The following is a 26,799-nucleotide window of genomic DNA, read 5'->3' as shown; positions in this document are numbered from 1 at the left end:
AAGCATGGTGGTGGCAGCATCATGCTGTGGGGATGTTTTTCAGCGGCAGGGACTGGGAGATTAGTCAGGATCGAGGGAAAGATGAACGGAGCAAAGTACAGAGAGATCCTTGGTGAAAACCTACTTCAGAGCGTTCAGGACCTCAGACTGAGGGCAATTGTTCACCTTCCAACAGGACAACGACCCTAAGCACATAGCCAAAACAACGCAGGAATGGCTTTGGGATAAGTCTCTGAATGTCCTTGAGTGGCCCAGCCAGAGCTCAAACTTACACTTGATTGAAAATCTCTGGAGAGACCTGAAAATAGGTGTGTAGCGACGCTCCCCATTCAACCTGAAAGCTTGAGAGGATCTGCAGAGAAGATTAGGAGAAACTCCCCAAATACAGGTGTGCCAAGCTTGTAGTGTCATACCCAAGAAGACTCGAGGTTGTAATTGCTGCCAAAGGTGCTTCAACAAAGTACTGAGTAAAGGGTCTGAATATCTATGTAAATGTGGTAGCAGTTTTTTATTTGTAATAGATTTGCTAAAATAAAATAAAAACTGTTTTTGCTTTGTCATTATGGGGTATCGTGTGTAGATTGATGAGGGAAAAAACGATTTAATACATTTTAGAATAAGGCTGTAACCTAACAAAATGTGGAAAAAGTCAAGGGGTCTGAATACTTTCTGTATGCACTGTAACATCTCCCCCTACTTTTATTCAAAACATTTTAAACCTGCAATTAACAATCCAACCCCAATACAGTACATACTATTCAACTGTAATGTGCTATTCAACTATACATTGCTTCGCTTCACATAGCAGTGGATCATGGACCCTACTCAGCCACAGGTTTAGACTTGCTCTTCTTCTCTTTGGCTTTGGGATCCTCTGACTCAGGGTCCCCTAGGGGAGGGGAAGGGGCATTCTCCACATCATGCTCTTCAACTAGCGGCGTGGAGGTGGACTTGGGTGGAGCCTTAGAGCCTTAGGGATGAGATAAAGGATATTTTACTGATAAAACATCTGACACGCATTCCCGTGGAATCGTATTACATGGAAATTAAAAACGTTCTACTTCACGTCACTTTGTGCAGTGGTGGACAACCGTTAAAAAAAAGGTAGGATCATATGCAATCTGTGTTTGATCAAAGGTGCCAAAAAATCAAGTAAAGTTTGGTGTCTGGATATGGTTGATCCAGACCAGCCTACTGCAGAGCAGAACTCTCTATTTAGAGAAAGATGATCTGGAATTACAACTAGAATCCAAAGACTCATTATAAATGAATGGGTGAACGAAAACACTCAGAGGCAGCAACATGGCGTCCATCTCTAAATTTGACCTCCGCTTTCACTGACACACACACCTGCAGCTAGCTGGATGCTTTTGCTGGCAGCTGAAGACATGGCCTGCCCAAGGGCCTGGTTGGTGCCCAGGGGCTGCAGGGACGTGGTCTTGGAGCGCTGACTGACTTTGGAGTCCTTACCTGGCTTGGTCCACACCGAGGTCTCTCCCACCTGGAGAGCAGATGCCAACTTCTGGGCCATCTCAATGAGCTGGGACAAAAAGGGTACAGACCGCTCAACATTAGGGATATGTGTTAGACTGGGAGCCAGCTTGAAGTGTTCAAGGAGCCCTGCTTCAGTATCAGAACATGGAGAACATACACAGTTGAAACAATAACAAAATGGCACCCCGCCTCAGTTTTGGTAAATGTATAGCGATATTTATGCAAGTGTAACGGATGTGAAACGGCTAGCTTAGTTAGCGTGGGCGCTAAATAGCGTTTCAATCAGTGACGTCACTTGCTCTGAGACCTTGAAGTAGTAGTTCCCCTTGCTCTGCAAGGGCCGCGGCTTTTGTGGAGCGATGGGTAACGATGGGTGGGTGACTGTTGATGTGTGCAGAAGGTCCCTAGTTCGCGCCCGGGTATGGGCGAGGGAACGGTCTAAAATTATACTGTTACACAAGGACTGACATTCCAAGATAAAGCAATATTCCTATTTTTAAAGCTATACAGTGTTTGTTTACATGATTTACAAAAATCTTGTGTTTTGGGTTTTAATGGTGTACGACAGTTGAACTAAGCTCATGAGCAGGGGTGAAAGTAAGACTGGAAGGTAAAGAAATATTGGGATATGTCTTACCGGTAAAACATGAACCTATCACAGTGGACTCATCAATCAATGTCATTACCCTTTTTGGTGTTTTAATAGGCGTCTTTTTCCATTCATCAAATGGCGTGTGCACATTGCACTGTTGTAGACGCTGGAGTTATTTTAAAAGTGGACAAACATGGGCAGGTAGCCTACTTTATGAAGTGATTTGTTTGACAATCAGATGAAAACATCATGCCACATTAAAAGGTCAAACATTTTCACAGTTAAATGACATGGTCTTTAATCTTAGGTGTACCGGGAAGAAACTATGGGTCTTTTCTCAATAAGCATCCTACCGTGCTCCACACTCATGCTCCGAGTGCATTCTCAGAGGACGTTCTTGTGAGGAAGAGAGTGTAGAGAACGCATAAAACATTAAATTTTAGCTGCACTTGCACTTCCAATACTGTATTACCTCACGCTGCACCTCCCCATTCACTGAACTTTCATCCAGCCAGGACCAATGGTAACAATAGAGGCGAAACAAGATACACAAAGCAAACGTTTTACTTCATTATTATCAGCTAGCTATATGTGAACCGTAATAATCTAGCTAGCCAGCTAGTTAAACAGGCAAAAATGACCTAAAACGAAGGTAGATGTCAATTATTCGTGGGTAGCTACTAGTTGGCAGCCAATTCTTCGTGGCTATCTAGCTAGCTAACAGTAGCTAGCCAGTTATCCCTATTGACTTACTATGGGCATACCCATTCACTCAACCTTCTTCCAGCCAGGACAATGGCAATAGACAAAACAAGATATACACAAAGCAAACATTTTACTTCATAACTATCAGCTATCTATATGCGAATCATAATCTAGCGAAACAGTTTAACAGGCAAACGTTACCTAACACTAATGTTATGCCAGGTAGATTCAAATTATTCGTAGGTATAGCTAGCTGCCAGTTATTTGTGTGTATCTAGATAGCTAACAGTAGTAGCTAACCAGATAGCCCTTTTGACTTACTATGAGATTGCGGTCTTCGCTACAGTGGGTATTGTAGGCAGGTAAACATGCCAAAATTAACACAGTATGTATTTATTAACGTATTGTAACGTAATAACATATTGTAGTCAGGCAACATATGAGATGTGAATGGGCAACATTTTATTCCAATGTCTGGGTTTATTTTCTCTCGCTTCAGCTAAAATAATGGCCGCAAATTGATTTCAACCCTCCCGTGCTCCAATTTGCGTGCTCAGAGCAGGGTAGTATGCATTTTTGAGAAACATCCTATATCTACTTTCACCCCTGCTTATGAGGCATGTATACGTTATATTCTTCAAGAATCAATGAGGATACAGTATATTACTCATTTATAAGTCCAAAAATCTATTTAGCAATTGCGGATTGCCCCTTTTAAAGAGTCTGTGAGTAATGGTACCTCTATAACACAGACAGGTATGTATGCACGTTCACACACATACACACACCTCTGGGTCGAATTCTGCATTATGGCTGCTTTCCATCACTTTACTCTCCATCTCCAGGTACTGATCTGTGGCTCCTTTTTTGTCTCCTTGATTGTACAACAGGACTGCGAAATTCAGATTGATCAAGGGGTTACAGCTGTGAAAGATAGGCACAGAACAGTATACATGGGTTTAAGAACTATTAGACAATAGATTGTAATATTAAAAAGGCCTGAAAATGTAGGATTGAGGATGATACCCCCTCCACCCATCCAGCCATTCATAAAAATACAAATAAATGAATTCAGGTAAAATTCTTACTCATCCAACAACACTGCTTGCTCGTATGATCGCTTGGCATTCTCCCCGTCATCCATATTAGTAAGTGCAACTGAAAGAAAATTAAAACAAACTACTAATAAGCCATGATCACACATTAGAATTTAGACATTGCTTTAAACCACAAGAAAGTACTTGTCCACAAGAAATTCAATAAGTTGGAATGGACACTCAAATGCACTTGGGGGAAATTAGAAGAATAGAGACACATCAGGCAGTGCCTGCTTGATGCCAAATCAACAAGGTTAAAACTACAATCTAGGATTAACAGGCAAGATTAAAAAAATAATATATCATATATATATATATACACACAGTGCCTTGCGAAAGTATTCGGCCCCCTTGAACTTTGTGACCTTTTGCCACATTTCAGGCTTCAAACATAAAGATATAAAACTGTATTTTTTTTGTGAAGAATCAACAACAAGTGGGACACGATCATGAAGTGGAACGACATTTATTGGATATTTCAAACTTCTTTAACAAATCAAAAACTGAAAAATTGGGCGTGCAAAATTATTCAGCCCCCTTAAGTTAATACTTTGTAGCGCCACCTTTTGCTGCGATTACAGCTGTGAGTCGCTTGGGGTATGTCTCTATCAGTTTTGCACATCGAGAGACTGACATTTTTTCCCATTCCTCCTTGCAAAACAGCTTGAGCTCAGTGAAGTTGGATGGAGAGCATTTGTGAACAGCAGTTTTCAGTTCTTTCCACAGATTCTTCGTTGGATTCAGGACTGGACTTCGACTTGGCCATTCTAACACCTGGATATGTTTATTTTTGAACCATTCCATTGTAGATTTTGCTTTATGTTTTGGATCATTGTCTTGTTGGAAGACAAATCTCCGTCCCAGTCTCAGGTCTTTTGCAGACTCCATCAGGTTTTCTTCCAGAATGGTCCTGTATTTGGCTCCATCCATCTTCCCATCAATTTTAACCATCTTCCCTGTCCCTGCTGAAGAAAAGCAGGCCCAAACCATGATGCTGCCACCACCATGTTTGACAGTGGGGATGGTGTGTTCAGCTGTGTTGCTTTTACGCCAAACATAACGTTTTGCATTGTTGCCAAAAAGTTCAATTTTGGTTTAATTTGACCAGAGCACCTTCTTCCACATGTTTGGTGTGTCTCCCAGGTGGCTTGTGGCAAACTTTAAACGACACTTTTTATGGATATCTTTAAGAAATGGCTTTCTTCTTGCCACTCTTCCATAAAGGCCAGATTTGTGCAATATACGACTGATTGTTGTCCTATGGACAGAGTCTCCCACCTCAGCTGTAGATCTCTGCAGTTCATCCAGAGTGATCATGGGCCTCTTGGCTGCATCTCTGATCAGTCTTCTCCTTGTATGAGCTGAAAGTTTAGAGGGACGGCCAGGTCTTGGTAGATTTGCAGTGGTCTGATACTCCTTCCATTTCAATATTATCGCTTGCACAGTGCTCCTTGGGATGTTTAAAGCTTGGGAAATCTTTTTGTATCCAAATCCGGCTTTAAACTTCTTCACAACAGTATCTCGGACCTGCCTGGTGTGTTCCTTGTTCTTCATGATGCTCTCTGCGCTTTTAACGGACCTCTGAGACTATCACAGTGCAGGTGCATTTATACGGAGACTTGATTACACACAGGTGGATTGTATTTATCATCATTAGTCATTTAGGTCAACATTGGATCATTCAGAGATCCTCACTGAACTTCTGGAGAGAGTTTGCTGCACTGAAAGTAAAGGGGCTGAATAATTTTGCACGCCCCAATTTTTCAGTTTTTGATTTGTTAAAAAAGTTTGAAATATCCAATAAATGTCGTTCCACTTCATGATTGTGTCCCACTTGTTGTTGATTCTTCACAAAAAAATACAGTTTTATATCTTTATGTTTGAAGCCTGAAATGTGGCAAAAGGTCGCAAAGTTCAAGGGGGCCGAATACTTTCGCAAGGCACTGTATATAGAAGCCAAGAAACGAGCGAAACAGGCAAAAAAAAAGGTATGTGTTGAAAGACATTGAAGCGGAGATGGCAGCCACAAGGAAAAACACAAGGTACATTTGTGAAACTATAGTATCACTGAAAATGTCCAGGGGAGCATACAAAAAATCATCCCTGTATGGTGGCACTAAGGGGCGAAGTAGGTTACTACATTTTACAAGCTACTTTGCCCCTTGGTGCCACGGTACTTTTGCAATTAGTTCTCCTGTACCTGCCAGCAGCATATAGAGCTCTGCCATCTTTGGCTGCAGGTTGACGGCAGCACTGAGGAAGTGGAAGGCTGAGGCATACTGCTGCATGGTGAGATGCACCAGGCCCAGGTTGTACAGGATTTTCCAGTCAAACGGAGACAGGTAGTTGGCCCTCTTCAGACAGCTGATGGCCTGAGGATGTGGAGGGATAGAAGATAAAAGGCTAGAGAAAGCCTGTATACCCAGTAGCTGGTTATGTCAATGGCAATAACACATAGTGAATGGTTTAGATTTGTAGTTTAGATTTGTAGTGGTCGTAGTTTCACAAATGCATTTCTATGTGGTACGTATTCGTAGATGTTAGGTATTTTCGCATTCTTAAAAAAAAAAATGATGGGACTGACAGAGACAAATATTGGTTATGTGTAACGGTACCTCAAAACACACACACACACACAAAACCCTCTGGGTCAAATTCTGAATTATGGCTGCTTTCCAGCACATCAAATATTGGGATCACACTGAAAATGTGGCATCGGTTGGCCAATTGATCGGAGGGAAGTCTAGTTCGAAATGAGTCGGCGAGATGGCGCGAAACAGGCAAATTGGAGGTTGTCGCCCTTAGAAGTTCCCTACCGCCACATATTTCTTGCTTCCGAAGAAGCACATGCCAATGTTATTCCAGAGGGGTGAGCTCTCAGGTACAGCATAAGCTGCCACGCGGTACTTATTCATGGCAACATCATAGTCCCCATGCGTCTGCATCATGCTGCCGGCTGCCAGGATGGCCTGAAGAGGGTAAAAAAAACACACACACACACACACACACACACACACACACACACACACACACACACACACACACACACACACACACACACACACACACACATACACACACACACACACACACACACACAGTGATATTTAAGTCAGTTGCAAATACAGCATCCAATAGGATAGGGACTATTAGGGAGGGCCTCCCCTACCTTAAAGTTGTTGGGGTCATACGTCAGGGCATTCCCAAGGTGTTCAAAGGCTTTCTGATATTTGCCTTGCTGGAGAGGAAATAGACTGATTTAGTTTCAAACTCACAAACGTGAGTTGTCATATCATGTTTGGAGTGTGATCTTAGGAGGGATTGAAAGGCCTCGACTTACTTGCATGTATAGCAGGCCAAGAGTGGTGAGAAGATCCGTGTTTTCAGGAGAAAACCTGAAATAAGAGGATTTTATATTTACTCAACCTTTACTTAACCAGGATGTAGAAACTCCAAATTGGCGCAGTGGTCTAAGGCACTGCATCGCAGTGCTAAGCTGTACCGCTAGAGATCTTGATTTTAGTCCGGGCTCTGTCGCAGCCGGCCGCGACCGGGAGACCCATGGGGTGGCGGACAATTGGCCCTGCGTCGCCCGGATTAGGAGAGGGTTTGGTCGGCAGGGATGTTCTTGTCCCATCGTGCACCTACGACTCCTGTGGCGGGCCCGGGCGCAATGCACGCTGACACGGTTGACAGGTGTATGGTGTTTCCTCTGAGACATTGGTGCGGCTGGCTTTTGGGTTAAGAGGGCAGAGAGGCTTGACTGGGTTGTGTTTCGGAGGACGCAGGACTCTTGACCTTCGCCTCTCCAGAGTCTGTACAGGATTTGCAGCGATGGGACAAGACTGTAACTACCAATTGAATACCATGAAATTGGGGTAAAAAATATACATAATTTCATTAGGCCCTAGTCTATGGAATTCAGTTGACTGGGCAGGGGTGCAGCCAAGGGTGGGCCTGGGGCGCCAGGCCAAATCAAAATATTTTTACCACACAAAAGGGCTTTATTACAGAAAAAAATACCCCTCAGCAGCAGCCCCACTCCTCAGACGATCCCGCAGGTGAAGAAGCCGATGTGGAGGTCCTTGGCTTAGAGGACGGTTGGACGTACTGCCAAAATCTCTTGATATGCCACACCTGCCAGGTGTATGGCTTATCTTGGCAAAATAGAAATGCTCACTAACAGGGATGTAAACAAATTTGTCCACAACATGAAAGAAATACATTTTTTGTGCATATGGAACATTTCTTTGACTTTTTATTTCAGCTGATGAAACATGGGACCAACACTTTACACGTTGCGTTTCTATTTTTGGTCAGTATATTTGAGCAAGGCATCCATTTCCTTAATGCACACAGCTTTTGCTCATTTGTGTAGTTAATTGTTTAATTCCAGAATTCAATTCCAGCATTTAAATACATTTCTTAATTTCCTGAACTAATGTGTTATCATTTACACACATTAACAAGGTTTCCATCCAATTGGCAACAGATTTTCATGTGAATATTCTAAAATCCACATAAAGAAAATATGGGCATTTTCCCACTGGTTGTGCGTTTCCATCAAACGGTTGTGTGTTTCCATCAAACGGTTGTGTGTTTCCATCAAACGGTTGTGTGTTTCCATCAAACGGTTGTGTGTTTCCATCAAACGGACGTGCTGTGGATAAAAGAGTGAGTGATGACGTAGTGCTCACAAAATGTAGTTTTTGTACCGAATAAAAATGTAAAATTCTATGTGTTTCCATCGCATGTTCAACTCAACCGACAGTTTTGTCACAAAAACTAGTTGTTAGAGCGTTGGACTTGTAACCGAAAGGTTGCAAGATCGAATCCCCGAGTTGACAAGGTAAAAATCTGTCGTTCTACCCCTGAACAAGGCAGTTAACCCACTATTCCTAGGCCGCCATTGAAAATATGAATTTGTTCTTAACTGACTTGCCTAGTTAAAAAAAGCTAAAATTTTAAAAATGAAATAAAATAGCAAATGTGCCTTGGCACGTGCGCTCTAGCCAACAGCTCGCAGATACAGTGTGGGTAAACTAGTCTACATGATGAGATTATTATGCAGTCAAGCATCGATCATCATATCACCAGAATAAGACCCTCAATATTTATTGGAAAGGAGCATCAAGATCACCGTGCACTTTCACCACCCTGTGAAGTTCATCATAATTTATTTCATCTGTAGCCTAATAAACTGTGCAAATACTCGGAATTCATATCCTTAAAAAAACTAATTCTCTCACTACAATACATTTTAATAGAAAGTTTGCAAAAATAGATCATATTAAAGCATTAGACCTCTCACTAAAGGCTTCAGTCATTCAAAAGTTATACTGAAATCAGAACGGGTTCTCTAGCAGATGAGTAAGAATGTCTCACCCCATGTTCAAGAACGGCTTTTCTCCCATTATTTAGATTACAACCTCTCACTTGTGGTTATTTGGAAATTAAATAATCTCCAAAATATCGCGATTTTTAAAACGAGCCATAGAAAGTTGGTTGCAATTTCAGTTTACTCCACCAGAAAATACATAACAAATAATAAATAAAATATTATGGTTAAACTCAAATATACTAATTGTTAATAAAAGGTTATATATTTTTATTGGGAGGGACGGGGGACGGTATAATCTTTGTAAATTATATAATAAATAGGACTGGTGGCGTTATGTCACACATGCAGCTAACAAAAATATATGGAAATGTCTGCTCTACCCAAAATTATAGCCAAATAACTGCAAATGGAAGAGGCAAGTGGAAGGGAGGTGGAAGGGGGAAAAAGCAAGGAACTTGTCTGTCGGTCCTGCATTGAATACCAACATTAGTTAAAGAAAATTGTGATAAGTAAAAAAGTATACCAGTTTCATTTAAGGACCAACAAATTGACAGCTGTGCCATATACTGTGCATTTGGAAAGTATTCAGACCCCTTGACTTTTCCACATTTTGTTATGTTACAGCCATATTCTAAAATGTATTCAATAAAAATATCACATTTACATAAGTATGCAGACCCTTTACTTTGTTGAAGCACCTTTGGTAGCGATTGCAGCCTCGAGTCTTCTTGGGTATGACACTACAAGCTTGGCACACTTGTATTTGGGGAGGTTCTCCCATTAATATCTGCAGATCCTCTCAAACTCTGTCAGGTTGAATGTGGAGCGTTGCTACACAGCTATTTTCAGGTCTCTCCAGAGATGGTTGATCGGGTTCAATTCCGGGCTTTGGCTGAGTCACCCAAGGACATTGAGACTTGTCCCGAAGCCACTCCTGCATTGTCTTGGCTGTGTGCTGAGGATTGTTGTCCTATTGGAAGGTGAATAGTCACCCCATTCTGAGGTCCTGAGCGCTCTAACAGAGCTCCAGAGTTCCTCTGTGGAGATGGGAGAACCTTCCAGACGGACAACCATCTCTGCAGCACTCCACTGGGCCTGATTGGTGAAGTCTGATGAAACCAAGATTGAACTCAAGCTTCACGTCTGGAAGAAACCTGGCCCCATCCCTACGGTGAAGCATGGTGGTAGTGGCATCATGCTGTGGAGATGTTATTTAGTGGCAGGGACTGGGAGACCAGTCAGGATCGAGGGAAAGATGAACATAGCAAAGTACAGAGAGATCCTTGATGAAAACCTGCTCCAGAGTGCTCAGGACCTCAGACTGGGGCGAAGGTTCACCTTCCAACAGGACAACAATCATCAGCACACAGCCAGACAATGCAGGAGTGGTTTCGGGACAAGTCTCTGAATGTCCTTGAGTGGCCCAGCCAAAACCCGGACCTGATCAAACATCTCTGGAGAGACCTGAAAATAGCTGTGCAGAGACACTCCCCATTCAACCCGACAGAGCTTGAGAGGATCTGCAGAGAAGAATGGGAGAAACTCCCCAAACACAGGTGTGCCAAGCTTGTAGTGTCGTACCCAAAAAGACTTGAGGCTGTAATCACTGTCAAAGGTGCATCAACAAAGTACAGAGTAAAGGGTCTAAATACTTACGTAATGTGATATTTCCATTTATTTTTTTACAAAAAAAAAAAAGTTATTGCTTGCCACATTTCAGGCTTCAAACATAAAGATATAAAACTGTTTTTTTTTGTGAAGAATCAACAACAAGTGGGACACAATCATGAAGTGGAACAACATTTATTGGATATTTCTAACTTTTTTAACAAATCAGAAATTGGGCGTGCAAAATTATTCAGCCCCCTTAAGTTAATACTTTGTAGCGCCACCTTTTGCTGCGATTACAGCTGTAAGTCGCTTGGGGTATGTCTCTATCAGTTTTGCACATCGAGAGACTGACATTTTTTCCCATTCCTCCTTGCAAAACAGCTCGAGCTCAGTGAGGTTGGATGGAGAGCATTTGTGAACAGCAGTTTTCAGTTCTTTCCACAGATTCTCGATTGGATTCAGGTCTGGACTTTGACATGGCCATGGATATGTTTATTATTGAACCATTCCATTGTAGATTTTGCTTTATGTTTTGGATCATTGTCTTGTTGGAAGACAAATCTCCGTCCCAGTCTCAGGTCTTTTGCAGACTCCATCAGGTTTTCTTCCAGAATGGTCCTGTATTTGGCTCCATCCATCTTCCCTTCAATTTTAACCATCTTCCCTGTCCCTGCTGAAGAAAAGCAGGCCCAAACTATGATGCTGCCACCACCATGTTTGACAGTGGGGATGGTGCGTTCAGGGTGATGAGCTGTGTTGCTTTTACGACAAACATAACGTTTTGCATTGTTGCCAAAAAGTTCAATTTTGGTTTCATCTGACCAGAGCACCTTCTTCCACATGTTTGGTGTGTCTCCCAGGTGGCTTGTGGCAAACTTTAAACGACACTTTTTATGGATATCTTTAAGAAATGGCTTTCTTCTTGCCACTCTTCCATAAAGGCCAGATTTGTGCAATATACGACTGATTGTTGTCCTATGGACAGAGTCTCCCACCTCAGCTGTAGATCTCTGCATGGGCCTCTTGGCTGCATCTCTGATCAGTCTTCTCCTTGTATGAGCTGAAAGTTTAAAGGGAAGGCCAGGTCTTGGTAGATTTGCAGTGGTCTGATACTCCTTCCATTTCAATATTATCGCTTGCACAGTGCTCCTTGGGATGTTTAAAGCTTGGGAAATATTTTTGTATCCAAATCCGGCTTTAAACTTCTTCACAACAGTATCTCGGACCTGCCTGGTGTGTTCCTTGTTCTTCATGATGCTCTCTGCGCTTTTAACGGACCTCTGAGACTATCACAGTGCAGGTGCATTTATACGGAGACTTGATTACACACAGGTGGATTGTATTTATCATCATTAGTCATTTAGGTCAACATTGGATCATTCAGAGATCCTCACTGAACGTCTGGAGAGAGTTTGCTGCACTGAAAGTAAAGGGGCTGAATAATTTTGCACGCCCAATTTTTCAGTTTTTGATTTGTTAAAAAAGTTTGAAATATCCAATAAATGTCGTTCCACTTCATGATTGTGTCCCACTTGTTGTTGATTCTTCACAAAAAAATACAGTTTTATATCTTTATGTTTGAAGCCTGAAATGTGGCAAAAGGTCGCAAAGTTCAAGGGGGCCGAATACTTTCGCAAGGCACTGTAATACATTTTAAAATAAGGCTGTAACGTATCAAGATGTGGAAAAAGTCAAGGGGTCTGAATACTTTCCGAATGGACTGTATATATATTTTTTATTATGACAATTTTTTAAACGCTGGGTGGTTTCCCGGGTCATAGTGGGAAGGACCACAAACCATATCACCGTGTGACTCCAAGTTTGCACCACCATTTCTCACATAATTCATTTTAATTTTAAATTCACACTTATCAAGAGAACATCCCCGATCATCTCTACTGCCTCTGACTCACTAAACACATGCTTCATTTGTAAATGATGTCTGAGTGTCAGAGCATTCCCCTGGCTATCTATAAAGTAAAATAAACAAGAAAATGATGCCGTCTGGTTTGAAGGAATTTGAATTTATTTTAGTTTTAATACTTGAGTATATTTTAGCAATTCCATTTACTTTTGATACTTAAGTACTGTATATTTCAAACCAAATACTTTTAGACTTTTACTCAAGTAGTATTTTACTGGGTGACTTTCACTTGAGTTATTTTCTATTAAGGTATCTTTACTTTTGCTCAAGTGTGACAATTGGGTACTTTTTCAGCCACTTGCTTTTGTGTTTGCCAGTTAGCTAGCGGTTCTCATCTGTTAGCAGTCAATGGCTAGCAGTTTCTTACTGGTGATAAAATGGATGATTGCCCTATTTTTTTTATCATTACTAATTTATTTAATGTAACAAATCAAACGTTAAAAACTGACAACAATTCATGGTAATCTTGTACACAATTCATTTAGAACCGTCATTTATTTGAAACAGGCGTTTATTTGCTGAAATGTGTGCCGTGCCCAGCTATTAAAAGGGACAGGCAGCTATTTGAGACTACGTTTAATTGCAGTTTTACAGTAGATAAAAAAAAGGGAACAGATGAGCAATAACCATTCTCAATCACAGTCATGAAAATGCCAACACACTCACTCTCACAGACTTTAGTGGTCCTGTGTGACTCAGTTGGTAGAGCATGGTGCTTTCAACTCCAAGGTTTGTGGGTTCAAATCCCACTGGGGCCACCATTCATAGGGAAATCTACACACAAGTCGCTTTCCATCTGCTAAGTTCAATATAATACTCACTCAACAGCCCTTCTGTACACGTCGATGGCTTTGTCAGTGTCCCCTTCCAGCAGGTGAATCTTTCCCAGCATCATGTAGGTCAGGTCGTGCTTGCTCAACTCCAGGGCGATGTTCAACTGCTCTTCTGCCTGGCAGTGCACACAGCTTTTACTTTCATTAATTTACAATGTTGGTGTTTGAAACATTTTAACAATACTACACTGAACAAAAATGTAAACGCAACATGCAACAATTTCAAAGATTTGACTGAGCATATAAGGAAATCAATCCATTGAAATACATTTCATTAGGCCCTAATCTAAAGATTTCACATGACTGGGAATTCAAATCTGTTGGTCACAGATACCATAAAAAAAGGTAGAGTAGATCATCAGAAAACCAGTCAGTATCTGATGTGACCACCATTCTCCTCATGCACCGCGACACATCTCCTTCTCATAGAGTTGATCAGGCTTTTGATTGTGGACTGTGGAATTTTGTCCCACTCTTCTTCAATGCCTTTTTCAATTCATTAATCGGTATTGGACAATTTTCTATATTTATTTTTAATAATGACAATTACAACAATACTGAATGAACACTTATTTTAACTTAGTATATAATACATCAATAAAAATAAATTTAGCTTCAAATAAATAATGAAACATGTTCAATTTGGTAATAATGCAAAAACAAAGTGTTGGAGAAGAAAGTAAAAGTGCAATATGTGCCATGTAAAAAAGCTAACGTTTAAGTTCCTTGCTCAGAACATGAGAACATATGAAAGCTGGTGGTTCCTTTTAACATGAGACTTCAATATTCCAAGGTAAGAGGTTTCAGGTTGTAGTTATAGTATTTATAGGACTATTTCTCTCTATACCATTTGTATTTCATATACTTTTGACTATTGGATGTTCTTATAGGCACTTTAGTATTGCCAGTGTAACAGTATAGCTTCCGCCCCTCTCCTCGCCCCTACCTGGGCTCGAACCAGGAACACATCGACAACAGCCACCCTCGAAGCAGCGTTACCCATGCAGAGCAAGGAGAACAACTACTCCAAGTCTCAGAGCGAGTGACGATTGAAACGCTATTAGCGCGTACATCGCTAACTAGCTAGCCATTTCACATTGGTTACACCAGCCTAATCTCGGGAGTTGATAGGCTTGAAGTCATAAACAGCTCAATGCTTGAAGCACAGTGAAGAGCTGATGGCAAAACGCATGAAAGTGCTGTTTGAATGAATGCTTACGAGCCTGCTGCTGCCTACCACCGCTCAGTCAGACTGCTCTATCAAATATCAAATCATAGATTTAATTATAACATAATAACACACAGAAATACGAGCCGTAGGTCATTAATATGGTTGAATCCGGAAACTATCATTTCGAAAACAAAACGTTTATTATTTCAGTGAAATACGGAACTGTTCGGTATTTTATCATAATGGGTGGCATCCATAAGTCTAAATATTGCTGTTACATTGCACAACCTTCAATGTTATGTCATAATTATGTAAAATTCTGGCAAATTAGTTCGCAACGAGCCAGGCGACCCAAACTGTTGTATATACCCTGACTCTGCGTGCAATGAACGCAAGAGAAGTGACACAATTTCACCTGATTAATATTGCCTGCTAACCTGGATTTATTTTAGCTAAATATGCAGGTTTAAAAATATATACTTCTGTGTATTGACTTTAAGAAAGGCATTGGTGTATATGGTTAGGTACAGTCGTGCAACGATTGTGCTTTTTTCGCAAATGCGCTTTTGTTAAATCATCCCCCTGCGTTGCATCGATTATATGCAGCACGGGACACGCTAGATAAACTAGTAATATCATCCACCATGTGTAGTTAACTAGTGATTATGATTGATTGATTGTTTTTATAAGATAAGTTTAATGCTAGCTAGCAACTTACGACTGCTTCTTACTGCATTCGCGTAACAGGCAGGCTCCTCGTGGAGTGCAATGTAAAGCAGGTGGTTAGAGCGTTGGACTAGTTAACTGTAAGGTTGCACAATTGAATCCCGGAGCTGACAAGGTAAAAATCTGTCGTTCTGCCCCTGAACGGCAGTAAACCCGCTGTTCCTAGGCCGTCATTGAAAATAAGAATGTGTTCTTAACTGACTTGCCTAGTTAAATAAAGGTGGGTAAAAATACAGATTTCCGATTGTTATGAAAACTTGAAATCGGCCCAAATTAATCGGCCATTCCGATTAAATCGGCCGACCTCTAATTCAGATTATCCCAAACATCCTCAATCGGTGACATGGCTAGTGAGTATGCAGGCCATGGAAGAACTGGGACATTTTTCAGCTTCCAGGAATTGTATACAGATCTTTGTGACATGGGGCCATGCATAATCATGCTGAAGCGGCAGATGAATGACACAATAACGTGCCTCATCAGGATCTCGTTACGGTATCTTTATGCATTCAAATTGCCATTGCTAAAATGCAATTGGGTTCGTTGTCCATAGCTAATGCCTGCCCATACAATAACCCCACGGCCACCATATGGCACTCTGTTCACAATGTTGACATCAGCAAACCGCTCACCCACACAACGCCATACACATGGCCTGTGGTTGTGAAGCCGGTTGGACGTATTGGCAAATTTTCTAAAACTATGTTGGAGGCAGCTTATGGTAAAGAAATTAACATTCAATTCTCTGGCAACAGCTCTGGTGGACATTCCTGCAGTCAGCATGCCAATCTGTGGCATTTTGTTGTGACACAAAACTGCACATTTTAGAGTGGCATTTTATTGTCCCCAGCACAAGGTGCACCTGTGTAATGATCATGCTGTTTTATCAGCTTCTTGATATGCCACACCTGTCAGGTGGATAGATTATCTTGGCAAAGGAGAAATGCTCACTAACCGGTTTGTACACAAATTTGTGCAAAACGTTTCAGAGAAATACGATTTTTGTGCCTGAGGAACAATTCTGGGATCTTTTATTTTAGCTCATTAAACATGGGACCAACACTTTACATGTTGCGTTTATATTTCTGTTCAGTGTATTTTCAAGAGGGACTAAAATATATAACTTACATGGTTGAAGTCTTTGGTATAGATGTAGCACACACCTAAGTTGTGGCTGATCTCCTTCAAGTAGAGAGGTTGAAAAACGGGCATTGAAAATGTGATAGCCTGTAAACTATATTTCTTATCTGGGGATCATAAATACATAAAACTTTTCATACTTTAATTTTTTTTAAACTGTTCTTCACAAAGTAGTATATTTATAAGCCAAAGTTACTTACCCAGTCTTTCTCATTGAGCTGTGAAGCCTCATTGTAAACCTCTATGGCAGCCTTATGCTTACCAAGGAGAAATCTAGAAAAGCAAAAATGAACAAAATGTCTAAATTGCCAAATCATATGTACATACCTGGGATTCAGACTTAGGAAAGTAAGCAATTTTCCATGGATCAATAAGAGTTAAAAAATTGTATTCAGAAATAACTTGCATGGGCACAACACACGCAAAGGTAGCAAATATCTTAGCAAACAGCCTTGAAGCTTGAATTATAAAAAGGCCCCGATTTTTCGAAAAGTGTGCTCCTCACAGGGATCTGGCCACTTGTTTGAGGTTATCCGAGCTGCCAGGGTTGAGTATTGCACAGCTCTGGAACAGGTCCAGTGACTGCTGGATTTTCCCTTCCAAGCGAAGGATTAAAGCTGAACAGAGACAGACAGGCATCCCATCATGCTGTGAGAATCTAACATTTGGTCAGAGTTACACCTGACCTATTGTAATATACTCGTAACGATTGAACTGGTTCTGTTCTGCTAGACAATCGCCATACCTTGTACATAGACGGCATATTCACACATCCCCCCGGTTTCTTGTAGCTGCTCTTTGATGATTGACTGAATGAAAAAGAGACAGCATGAAATTATACACTTTCAACGAATGCATGTTCCTGTCCATTGTTTTACAATGACACTTTATATGCAGTGTTGGGGAAGCTACTGTGAAAATATAGTTTACCAAGGTACCAATTACTTCACACTGAAAGAAGTTAAGTTACACTATAGCTAACCTTAAAGGTCCAATGCAGCCATTTGTACCTCAATATCGAATAATTTATATGTAACAATTAAGTACCTTGTGATTGTTTTCAATTAAAATGGTCAAAAATAAACAAAAATAGCTTCTTAGCAAAGAGCATTCTCAAGCAAGAATTTTGCTTAGGACTGTCTGCGAGTGGTCTAACCATAGAGATCCTATTAAATTACGTAATTAAAGTATTACTGAATAGTCATTAACGGCAGAGAGTTTAGAACTCTTTCTTATTGGTCTATTACCACTTGGTGATGTCACCAGGAAGGCCAAAAGTTGGTATTTTCAAACAGCTCTTACACTAAAATGGCATTATCATACTTTTTGTTACAATTTCACAGTATTATTCTAACCTCAGTGTGGAAATATATATATAACACACAGAAAAATCACATTTTTGACTGCACTGGGCCTTTAAGAAAAATAAAGTTACTTAATTAATTAAAGAAACATTGAAAGACACTTCGAAAAACTACATCCAAACTACATAGTAAATTATAACTAAGTCTGAATGTCATAGAATACAAATTGCAAGAACAGATCACTCTGGAGACAGATGTTAACAGAATGTTTAATTTAGCCTATTAAACACAAAAACAGTTTCAAGTGAGAATTAGGAAAGTCCGATGTCAAAAACAAAAAGGAAATTCTTTCCTACGTCATCCATATTTTATTTTTGCAAAATAACTAGCGAGTAGCTCGCTACAGTAAAAGTCATGAACTACTAAAAACACTACCCATATCTGAATTTAGTTCAACTACCACCAAGCTACTACAAAATGTAGTTAAATTACTGGTTAAATACATGTAAATACATGTACATACACCCTGCTCCCAAACACTGTTAACATGACACTTTTTCTCTCAGAGAGAGAGAGACCTAACAAACAGATGTCCTCCTACCTTACAGGTCTCATAGTCTTTACGGATGTAGTGAAGGTGGATGAGCCAGTTTCTTCTCTCCAAAATAGGGAGCTCAGGCGCTGAATAGAAATAAAGGCAGATAAAACCCAGACCTATCTAAAGTATGTATGTCATATTTCCAGTCATTTCAATTAATTAAATATGCTGCTTGATTTGAAAGAATATGACTTATAAATAGCTTAGAGGTGCAATCTGCAATAGTTACTGTCATTCAATAATGACTAAATTAATGATATACCAATTGATTCTTGAAGAATATAACTTAGAAATATCTCAGGAGCTATGAACAACTGTCTTAACGATCCAATGCAGTCAAAAATAAGATTTTCTTGTGTTTTATATATATTTTCACACTATGAAGATGGAATAAAAACTGAAATCGCGAAAATGATAATGCCCTTTTAGTGTAAGAGCTGTTTGAAAAGACTGCCTGAAATTTCAGCCTGTTTTCGTGGGATGAAGTTTTGGCCTGCCTGGTGATATCGCCAGCTGCCAATAACAGCTAGTTTTCAGTTTTTCCCTCCTGACTCACATCTTGCCAAGATCATTAATGTCAGTTTGTCTTCATTGTATAAAATGTTATTCCATTGAGAATGTTGTATTTCCTCCCAAACATTCAGCTAAATTCTTGTTTGAGAAATTGCTCTTTGCTAAGAAGCTATTCGAATTCATTTTTGACCATTTTAATTGAAAACCACTGTAAGATATATATTTGTTACCTAGAAATCATTTTATATTGAGATAAAAACGGTTGCATTGGACCTTTAAGCAACCATAACTCTAAATCAAAGGTTGATCCACCCAACTGATTAGAAACAACGTATGTTTAAAAAGTTATTTCCAGGACATCAAAGGCACTAAGGAAGCAAAGTGAATTGACCAACACAGCCTTGCCTTCCAGGCAGCTACCAAATCTGGTTTAGCTAAAGCTGATCTATTTTGGTCTAATCCTCTTCAAAGGGAAATGAACCTGCTCAATAATGACACCCAGTGGACAAAAAGAGACCTCGTCAAAAACATGTGTTTCTAATGCATGCAAACAATATATATCTTTACTAAACCTTTAGTGTGGATTAAATATACCCATGAAGTAGTCACCTGTAATGTTTGTATTCAGTGCAATGCAAATTGGAAAGCCCGAATAAAATCTGTGTAATTGAATAGTGGCAGCTACAGCTCACATCAGAGCTGTAGGACTACATACTTCAGAAAATAAAGGGATAATGGCTACTGTAGAACAGTTTACATCAAAGAACATGTCTCTGGGAAATTGGAATGCTTGGTAAGATAGTTCAACTTTCAAGCCCAATGTTGTACATTTCTCTCTCAGTGTAAAATAGTTAGCATATTTGTCAGTAATGTCAATCTAGGAGGCTTCAATATGGGTTTGAACAACAAACCTTTTTTAGGACGAGGCTTCCTGATTTCAGAAGCTGGAGGCAGTTGAACATCCTGGGAAAGACACGCACAAACCATGCGTTACAAAACACATCATCATCACATTTTTTGCTCTATACTGAAAGTTCTCTATCTTGATAACGTGATATGCACATTTTGGGGGGATAGTATGAAGAGTGGACTAATGAACAACATATTAAAATATAGTTTGAGTGAACTGTCCCTTTAACCTGTAGATAATACAAAATAATGAAGTATATTGTGGCCCATGCCACTTGTAACTCATCTCAGTCCTGACTTTCAGTCAAAGTAACCAAATTACATCCAAAACAAAGTCATAGGCCAACTGTTTGACTCAGAGTAAATCTAAATTTTTACTACAGTATTCCTGACACAAGGCTACTTTATACATCTTTCAGAATGACACAAGTGCAATATGGGTTAATTCACCCTGAGTGCAATTACAGTAGTATTAATATTGACAGTTGCAGCAGAAAAGCAAAATAGAGCTTCACGGCATAATAGATGCAATCAATTAAAAGTAATCTGTACAAGCCTCAACAAATCTAACTGATGATTAAAATAAAATCAGTATGCATTGCATATTTTATTTATGCAACCTTTATTTAGCCAGAGTGATTGAGAACTAAGTCTACAAAGAAGAGGTGCACACGCTGAGATTAGATAAGTGTACATTTGTTATTTAAGTCTACAATATTTATCAGAAAATCATTATTTTTGGAGGCTACATGGGGAGCAGGGGGACGTATCTCGAAGTAGGACGCATCTTCTCGATACAACACGCACCTTTATAAATCTTGCAAGGCAAGTCAAACTTTCTATCAGTTAAGGCTAAAATAATGGATATACTACTCTATTCGCTAAATAAATGCTGCATATAACACAACTAAATGCAAATGTGCAATGGCAATTTGTTAAATTGTTATAATTAAATGGCTTACCGCTACGGGATTGTCGTCTGCCATGTTTACTTCTATGGTCGGATTCTTCTTCTTTGATGAGGTTTAACGGCAGTTGGCGTCCATTAAAATGTTGCATTACCGCCAGCTACTAGACTGGAGTACATCTCCCTTATACTTTCGTTGAAAAAATAAACAAACAAATACCCTACCATCTAACACTGCACTCACAATTTTTTTAATTATAAAATGTAACGCCACCCTACTCCACTATTTTAATCTATTTAGTCCTACCTCAGGCCAACAACTTGAAAGGATAGGACACCACCAAACCCTGTAACTCTTCTGATGTCAAGTCTCGCACACCCAAATACCTCTCTGCAGCTGCCACCAAAAACCTCAATTTTTTGCGATTTATGTTCCATCCCTACAGTACAGTTGATAACTATTTCTATAAATGCTAAAAATCCAATTTTACTGAAACATATATCACTTGTTTGCCAATCCCTCTGTACTGGTACAGATCTACTACTCACAGCACTCCTCAGGAACCCTCCCCCTTGACCCATCTTCCTCTACTTTTTTCACTACCTCAGCATATGACAACTTCTGCACTAACCTGGAAACCTCAACCTACCTCTCTTGCACGGGACATTTCTGATCCCCAGCCACATGGGCACCCCTACAATTAACAAACTACTTTCCCCAATGCTACACATTCCTTTGTCTCATGCCCTTCTGCACACTTCTCACACCTAGAAACCTCCCCCCTACACACTGCTGCCACATGCCCATAACCTTGACACCTGTAACAACGTTAGGTATTCAGCACAAAATCTCATACAGGATAACTTTAATATCTTAACATCACTTTGGCGGGCAAAGACTCAACATCAAATCTCAAAAGAACAGACAATGACCATTCACGCCAACCTGTCTGCGTTGCACCAAACGACGAGCATCACAAACACCAGGAATCTTCCCCTTCAGTTAGTCAACTTTTACATTTACTGGTGCCCCAGTAATCACTCCTTTCAATGGCACCCTTTTCTTGAGAGAGAAAAAAATCACATTTCTTGCCCCCATTCGTTTAACACGGAACACATTCCCCCTCTGACTAGCAGAAACACAAAGAAAATAAGGAAGAGGCCTACTAACTTCTAACAAACCCTTCTTTGGAGGGCATATACAGTTGAAGTCCGAAGTTTACATACACCTTAGCCAAATACATTTCAACAATTCCTGACATTTAATCCTAGTAAAAATTCCCTGTTTTAGGTCAGTTAGGATCACCACTTTTATTTTAAGAATGTGAAATGTCAGAATCATAGTAGAGAGAATGACTTATTTCAGCTTTTATTTCTTTCATCACATTCCCAGTGGGTCAGAAGTTTACATACACTAATTTAGTATTTGGTAGCATTGCCTTTAAATAGTTTAACTTGGGTCAAACGTTTTGGGTAGCCTTCCACAAGCTTCCCACAATAAGTTGCGTGAATTTTGGCCCATTCCTCCTGACAGAGCTGGTGTAACTGTCAGGTTTGTAGGATCCTTGCTCGCACACGCTTTTTCAGTTCTGCCCACAAATTTTTGAGGACAGGGCTGTGTGAGCAGCTACTATCGCCAACAGTTCAACTCAGTATATTGACGACTCATCAGTTCATCATTGTGAATAAGAATTTGTTCTTAACTGATGAAAGGTTAAATAAAAAAAAATATTATTTTTATCTGTAAGTCAACATATCTCCACATCAAATTCAGGAACCAAAACATGCGGACGCTCCTTCACTGCAGCCGAGGTGAGTAAAACATTTAAACGTGTTAACCCTCGCAAGGCTGCAGGCCCAGACGGCATCCCCAGCCGCGCCCTCAGAGCATGCGCAGACCAGCTGGCTGGTGTGTTTACGGACATATTCAATCAATCCTTATCCCAGTCTGCTGTTCCCACATGCTTCAAGAGGGCCACCATTGTTCCTGTTCCCAAGAAAGCTAAGATAACTAAGCTAAACGACTACCGCCCCGTAGCACTCACTTCCGTCATCATGAAGTGCTTTGAGAGTCAAGGACCATATCACCTCCACCCTACCTGACACCCTAGACCCACTCCAATTTGCTTACCGCCCAAATAGGTCCACAGACGATGCAATCTCAACCACACTGCACACTGCCCTAACCCATCTGGACAAGAGAAATACCTATGTGAGAATGCTGTTCATCGACTACAGCTCAGCATTTAACACCATAGTACCCTCCAAACTCGTCATCAAGCTCGAGACCCTGGGTCTCGACCCCGCCCTGTGCAACTGGGTACTGGACTTCCTGACGGGCCGCCCCCAGGTGGTGAGGGCAGGTAACAACATCTCCACCCCGCTGATCCTCAACACTGGGGCCCCACAAGGGTGCGTTCTGAGCCCTCTCCTGTACTCCCTGTTCACCCACGACTGCGTGGCCACGCACGCTTCCAACTCAATCATCAAGTTTGCGGACGACACAACAGTGGTAGGCTTGATTACCAACAAAGACGAGACGGCCTACAGGGAGGAGGTGAGGGCCCTCGATGAAGATACTCCAAACTTTGGGGATTTTTCTAATCCATCAGATATTATCTTGTAAAGGAGTGCGTAACTGGCGGCAGGGAAGTCAGGCGCAGGAGAGCAAAACTGGGTAATCAACTGAGCAGTTTTATTCATAAAAACCACCGGAAACCAGAACAACAAACAAATAGGTACAAAACCCGTCGCACACCAGCGAAACCGTGCACATCACTTACAATAAACATTTCCGCACAAAGACATGGGGGGGAACAGAGGGTTAAATACACAACATGTAATGAGGGAAATGAGACCAGGTGTGTGGGAAGACAAGACAAAATGAAAATTAGAAGAGAATCAATGATGGCTAGAAGACCGGCGACGCCAAGCTCCTCCCGAACAAGGAGAGGAACTGACTTTGGCGGAAGTTGTGACATATCTGAATTATAGCACATGAAACTTTTACTGGCACGGACAAATAATGAATGTATTTCAGTGATTTTGGTAGGAATTCAGGTATTCAATTTATTGTGAAATTTAGAAGGCACTCATATTTTTTTTAAAAAATTGAATCAGGTATTTTGGTAATGCTTCATTTTAAGGGGTCCTTATTCAATGTAATTACCCTGTAACAAGTATTGTATAGTGACACTGTAAAAACATGTAACTGGTGGTAATTGCGGGGTGCAACAACGAATGCTTGTTACGAATGCTTGTTACCATGCTGGTTCAAATGTTTACGTTTCCGATAGCAACACATATCTCAGCCTGCACAAACCAACTGAAAACCCGACCACCTCATTGACACAACTCTGCAGTAAAGGGCTCTGGAGTCGGATGCACAGGCCCAATCGCAAAAACGGGTTCACAATGTTTCCACATCAAAAAAATACTTACAATTGTTAAATCATTTAATGGTGCATTTGAAAATCGGGCAATTACTTTAACCATCAATTAAACATTTTTTGAAACTATAATAAAAAGTTATGGTTAACATTGTGAAAGTCATTCATGCTTTCCAAATTGTAAGCCTATTATTAAAAGCTTGGTTGAATAAGGGTTTATAAATGCACTTAAAATGGTCATAAGACAACCTCTTATTCCATCATGTAACCTTGCAAGGGGTTTCCCTGTTGAGGAACATTCTCATTTTTGGATGGGAAGCATTGGTGCAATTATTGATCTATCCCAGGAATTAAGGCATCATGTCAAGATCTCAATGATGTATATGCTGTATGGCTCTGGCACAGTAGCCAACTGTATGTGGTGTAGGCTATTGCCCTGAAACAATAATATAGTAGCATCCAGAGTCTGCCAGTGCTTCTGATGGCCTTGCATCATGTGCATTCCCCTTTTGACAGATGTGTATACTGAACTTTCTATGATTTGATTATAAAAAATGCTGTACAGTACAATAAGAATAGGCTCTTTTTTAGTGTACCCTTTCATTCAGATCCACTCTGACTGTTCTGATTGCTGCACTATAATGGCTGTGTCTTGAGTTTTCCTCGATAGAAAACCTGCCCGTATCCCTTAACCCATAGGGCAGCACTTGTAGATATGAGAGGATTGGAGCCTAACCAGTTCTGCTACAGCGAGTAAAATAGTCAGAGTGAGGTGTTCTCTAATTTGTGTCTATTCCAGTGGCGACCCGTCATTCAGCGTAGGTGGGGCAGAGCCCGTTAGGCTGTTTTCATGTTTTCCTGAGCGTTGGTAACTGTGCTGTTTTGAGCCCCACATTTTTAGCACAAAAAAAGAGGGCTTGCATGTTTTGCATGTTATTTTGGAATTAATACGTGTCACATATCAGTTATAAAAATATATCACTGAGTTAATAAAGCTGCATACACTCATGTTCTATTATTTGTTTTCTTGAGTAAGGCAGCTCCAAAATGCAGGTGTTTCAGCATAGCTCAGTGCTTTCTGTGGTGGTGGGGCGTGCCAGCAAAAAATAGGAGCATTACGCCGTGATTGGTTCAGTGTTCTGTCACTCATGAGGACACGTCATCGCAAAGTTTATGTCCTTAGAGAAAGAGAAATAATAGACATCCAAAATTTCAGCTCTTTGGTTCCTGCCATAGAGTTATATTACAAGTGCCCTTCCAAGAAGGCTCAAGATCATTGGCCACGGATAAAATTACATCAAATCAGATTATATGTACAGTAGTTTTGATTGGACTGATCATGTCAACATCTTACTTTCAAAGTCTTAGCTAGGAATCATCATCATGAATCAAGTTGACAATCTACTGGCAAATGCTTTTTAATCCTTGTCATATGAAGAGAAATTATAGATAAAGCGTATCGGTGCTCATCGGCCATAAAGATTACATGTAACAGTATAACTTTAGACCGTCCCCTCGCCCATACCCATGCGTGAACCAGGAACCCTCTGCACACATCAACAACAGTCACCCACGAAGCATCGTTACCCATCGCTCCACAAAAGCCGCGGCCCTTGCAGAGCAAGGGGAACTACTACTTCAAGGTCTCAGAACAAGTGACGTCACCGATTGAAACGCTATTTAGCGCGCACCACCGCTAACTAAGCTAGCCGTTTCACATCCGTTACATACACAACAAGTTGGAAATCGCAAATTCAACAATGAGTCGTTTGGAAGGAATCAGTGGCTGACTGCAAGCAGTGCAAAGCAACCAGTAGCCTGTTATTCAATGGAGTGGCTGTGTGTTTGACAAAGTTTGATGACATAACCGCCGCACCACCTTCATGTTTAAGTGAGCACATCCCAAGCCAAGGTGAGTCCAAAAATGTCTTGTATGCTGCTGCATAAATTATGCAATATGCAAGGGAGATATGTATACTGTAGCTAAGAAAGTAATACTAAGTGTATGTTGTGTAGTAAGCTGTTAGTAGCCCATAATTTGGTATATTTTCACCTTTTAATTTCGCCTAACATTACTGTTCTGACTCGGTGGTGCTGCACAGTTTTTAAGAAATGTCATCATCTAATATTGTAAGTTTCATTGTCTGCTCCCTTTATTTATCCTACGGTTCTGACGTGGTGTACAGGTTAAATACTGCAAGAGCAGCCCATGTTCTGCATTCTGTTGCTGTACATTTCAAAAGTGCCGAACACATAGTTACTATATTGACTACGTCCGTTGTCATTCGCTCATTAATGTCTTAATCGAAATTACGGAATGACTCTTATCGTTCCCTTATGCCATCGTTTGTACATCTCAATTGTAAGTAGAAACCATATTTGCGTAAGCAAGTCAGCCATATCAGCTATGTTTTTAAACGAGGCTGAATTAATTGTTTTGCTGACAAACAAGGCTCCATTGACAGCCAGGTGTAGCGGTGGTAAGGATTCACTCCATTGTGCTGGAAAGAAAGCTCTGCTGTTGGGCCAGCTTTATGTAGGCCTT

At 40.6% G+C, this 26,799-nt stretch overlaps 1 protein-coding gene across 6 annotated transcripts; it reads right to left on the bottom strand.

The window, feature by feature from the left end:
* Positions 1-519: 519 nt before the first annotated feature.
* Positions 520-21,409, bottom strand: bbs4 (Bardet-Biedl syndrome 4). 6 transcript variants are annotated; one of them, XM_021565199.2, is made up of 16 exons: positions 20,921-21,409; positions 19,961-20,012; positions 18,540-18,619; positions 17,380-17,443; positions 17,140-17,251; positions 16,835-16,907; positions 16,623-16,676; positions 13,586-13,713; positions 7,229-7,283; positions 7,058-7,126; positions 6,705-6,857; positions 6,089-6,260; positions 3,880-3,949; positions 3,580-3,715; positions 1,471-1,540; positions 520-970 (listed from the first exon to the last, which is right to left on the bottom strand). In XM_021565199.2, the coding sequence occupies exons 1-16, from the start codon at positions 20,942-20,944 to the stop codon at positions 822-824; spliced, it is 1,461 nt and encodes a 486-aa protein (XP_021420874.2). In that variant the 5' UTR covers positions 20,945-21,409; the 3' UTR covers positions 520-821. The 6 variants fall into 6 exon arrangements, with proteins under 6 accessions (XP_021420874.2, XP_021420858.2, XP_036806461.1 ...); XM_021565183.2 differs by having other exon boundaries at positions 524-970; positions 1,351-1,540; positions 20,921-21,408; XM_021565191.2 differs by lacking the exon at positions 18,540-18,619 and having other exon boundaries at positions 531-970; positions 1,351-1,540; positions 20,921-21,405.
* Positions 21,410-26,799: the final 5,390 nt, after the last annotated feature.

This window comes from Oncorhynchus mykiss, chromosome 2, assembly GCF_013265735.2.
Source record: "Oncorhynchus mykiss isolate Arlee chromosome 2, USDA_OmykA_1.1, whole genome shotgun sequence".
In the NCBI taxonomy this organism is placed as follows: domain Eukaryota; kingdom Metazoa; phylum Chordata; class Actinopteri; order Salmoniformes; family Salmonidae; genus Oncorhynchus; species Oncorhynchus mykiss.
The sequence above is the reverse complement of the archived record's forward strand: the minus strand, read 5'-3'. Positions and strand labels throughout refer to the sequence as shown.

Bases quoted from the DNA above. Each gene is read 5' to 3' on its own strand.
- bbs4 (XM_021565183.2), bottom strand. From the start codon at position 20,944: ATGGCAGACGACAATCCCGTAGCG. The intron at 7,284-13,585 runs GTGAGTATTATA...CTCTTATTTCAG, and splicing joins GTGTACAGAAGGGCTGTTGA to GTTTTCTCCTGAAAACACGG. The intron at 3,716-3,879 runs GTAAGAATTTTA...TATCTTTCACAG, and splicing joins CAAGCAGTGTTGTTGGATGA to CTGTAACCCCTTGATCAATC.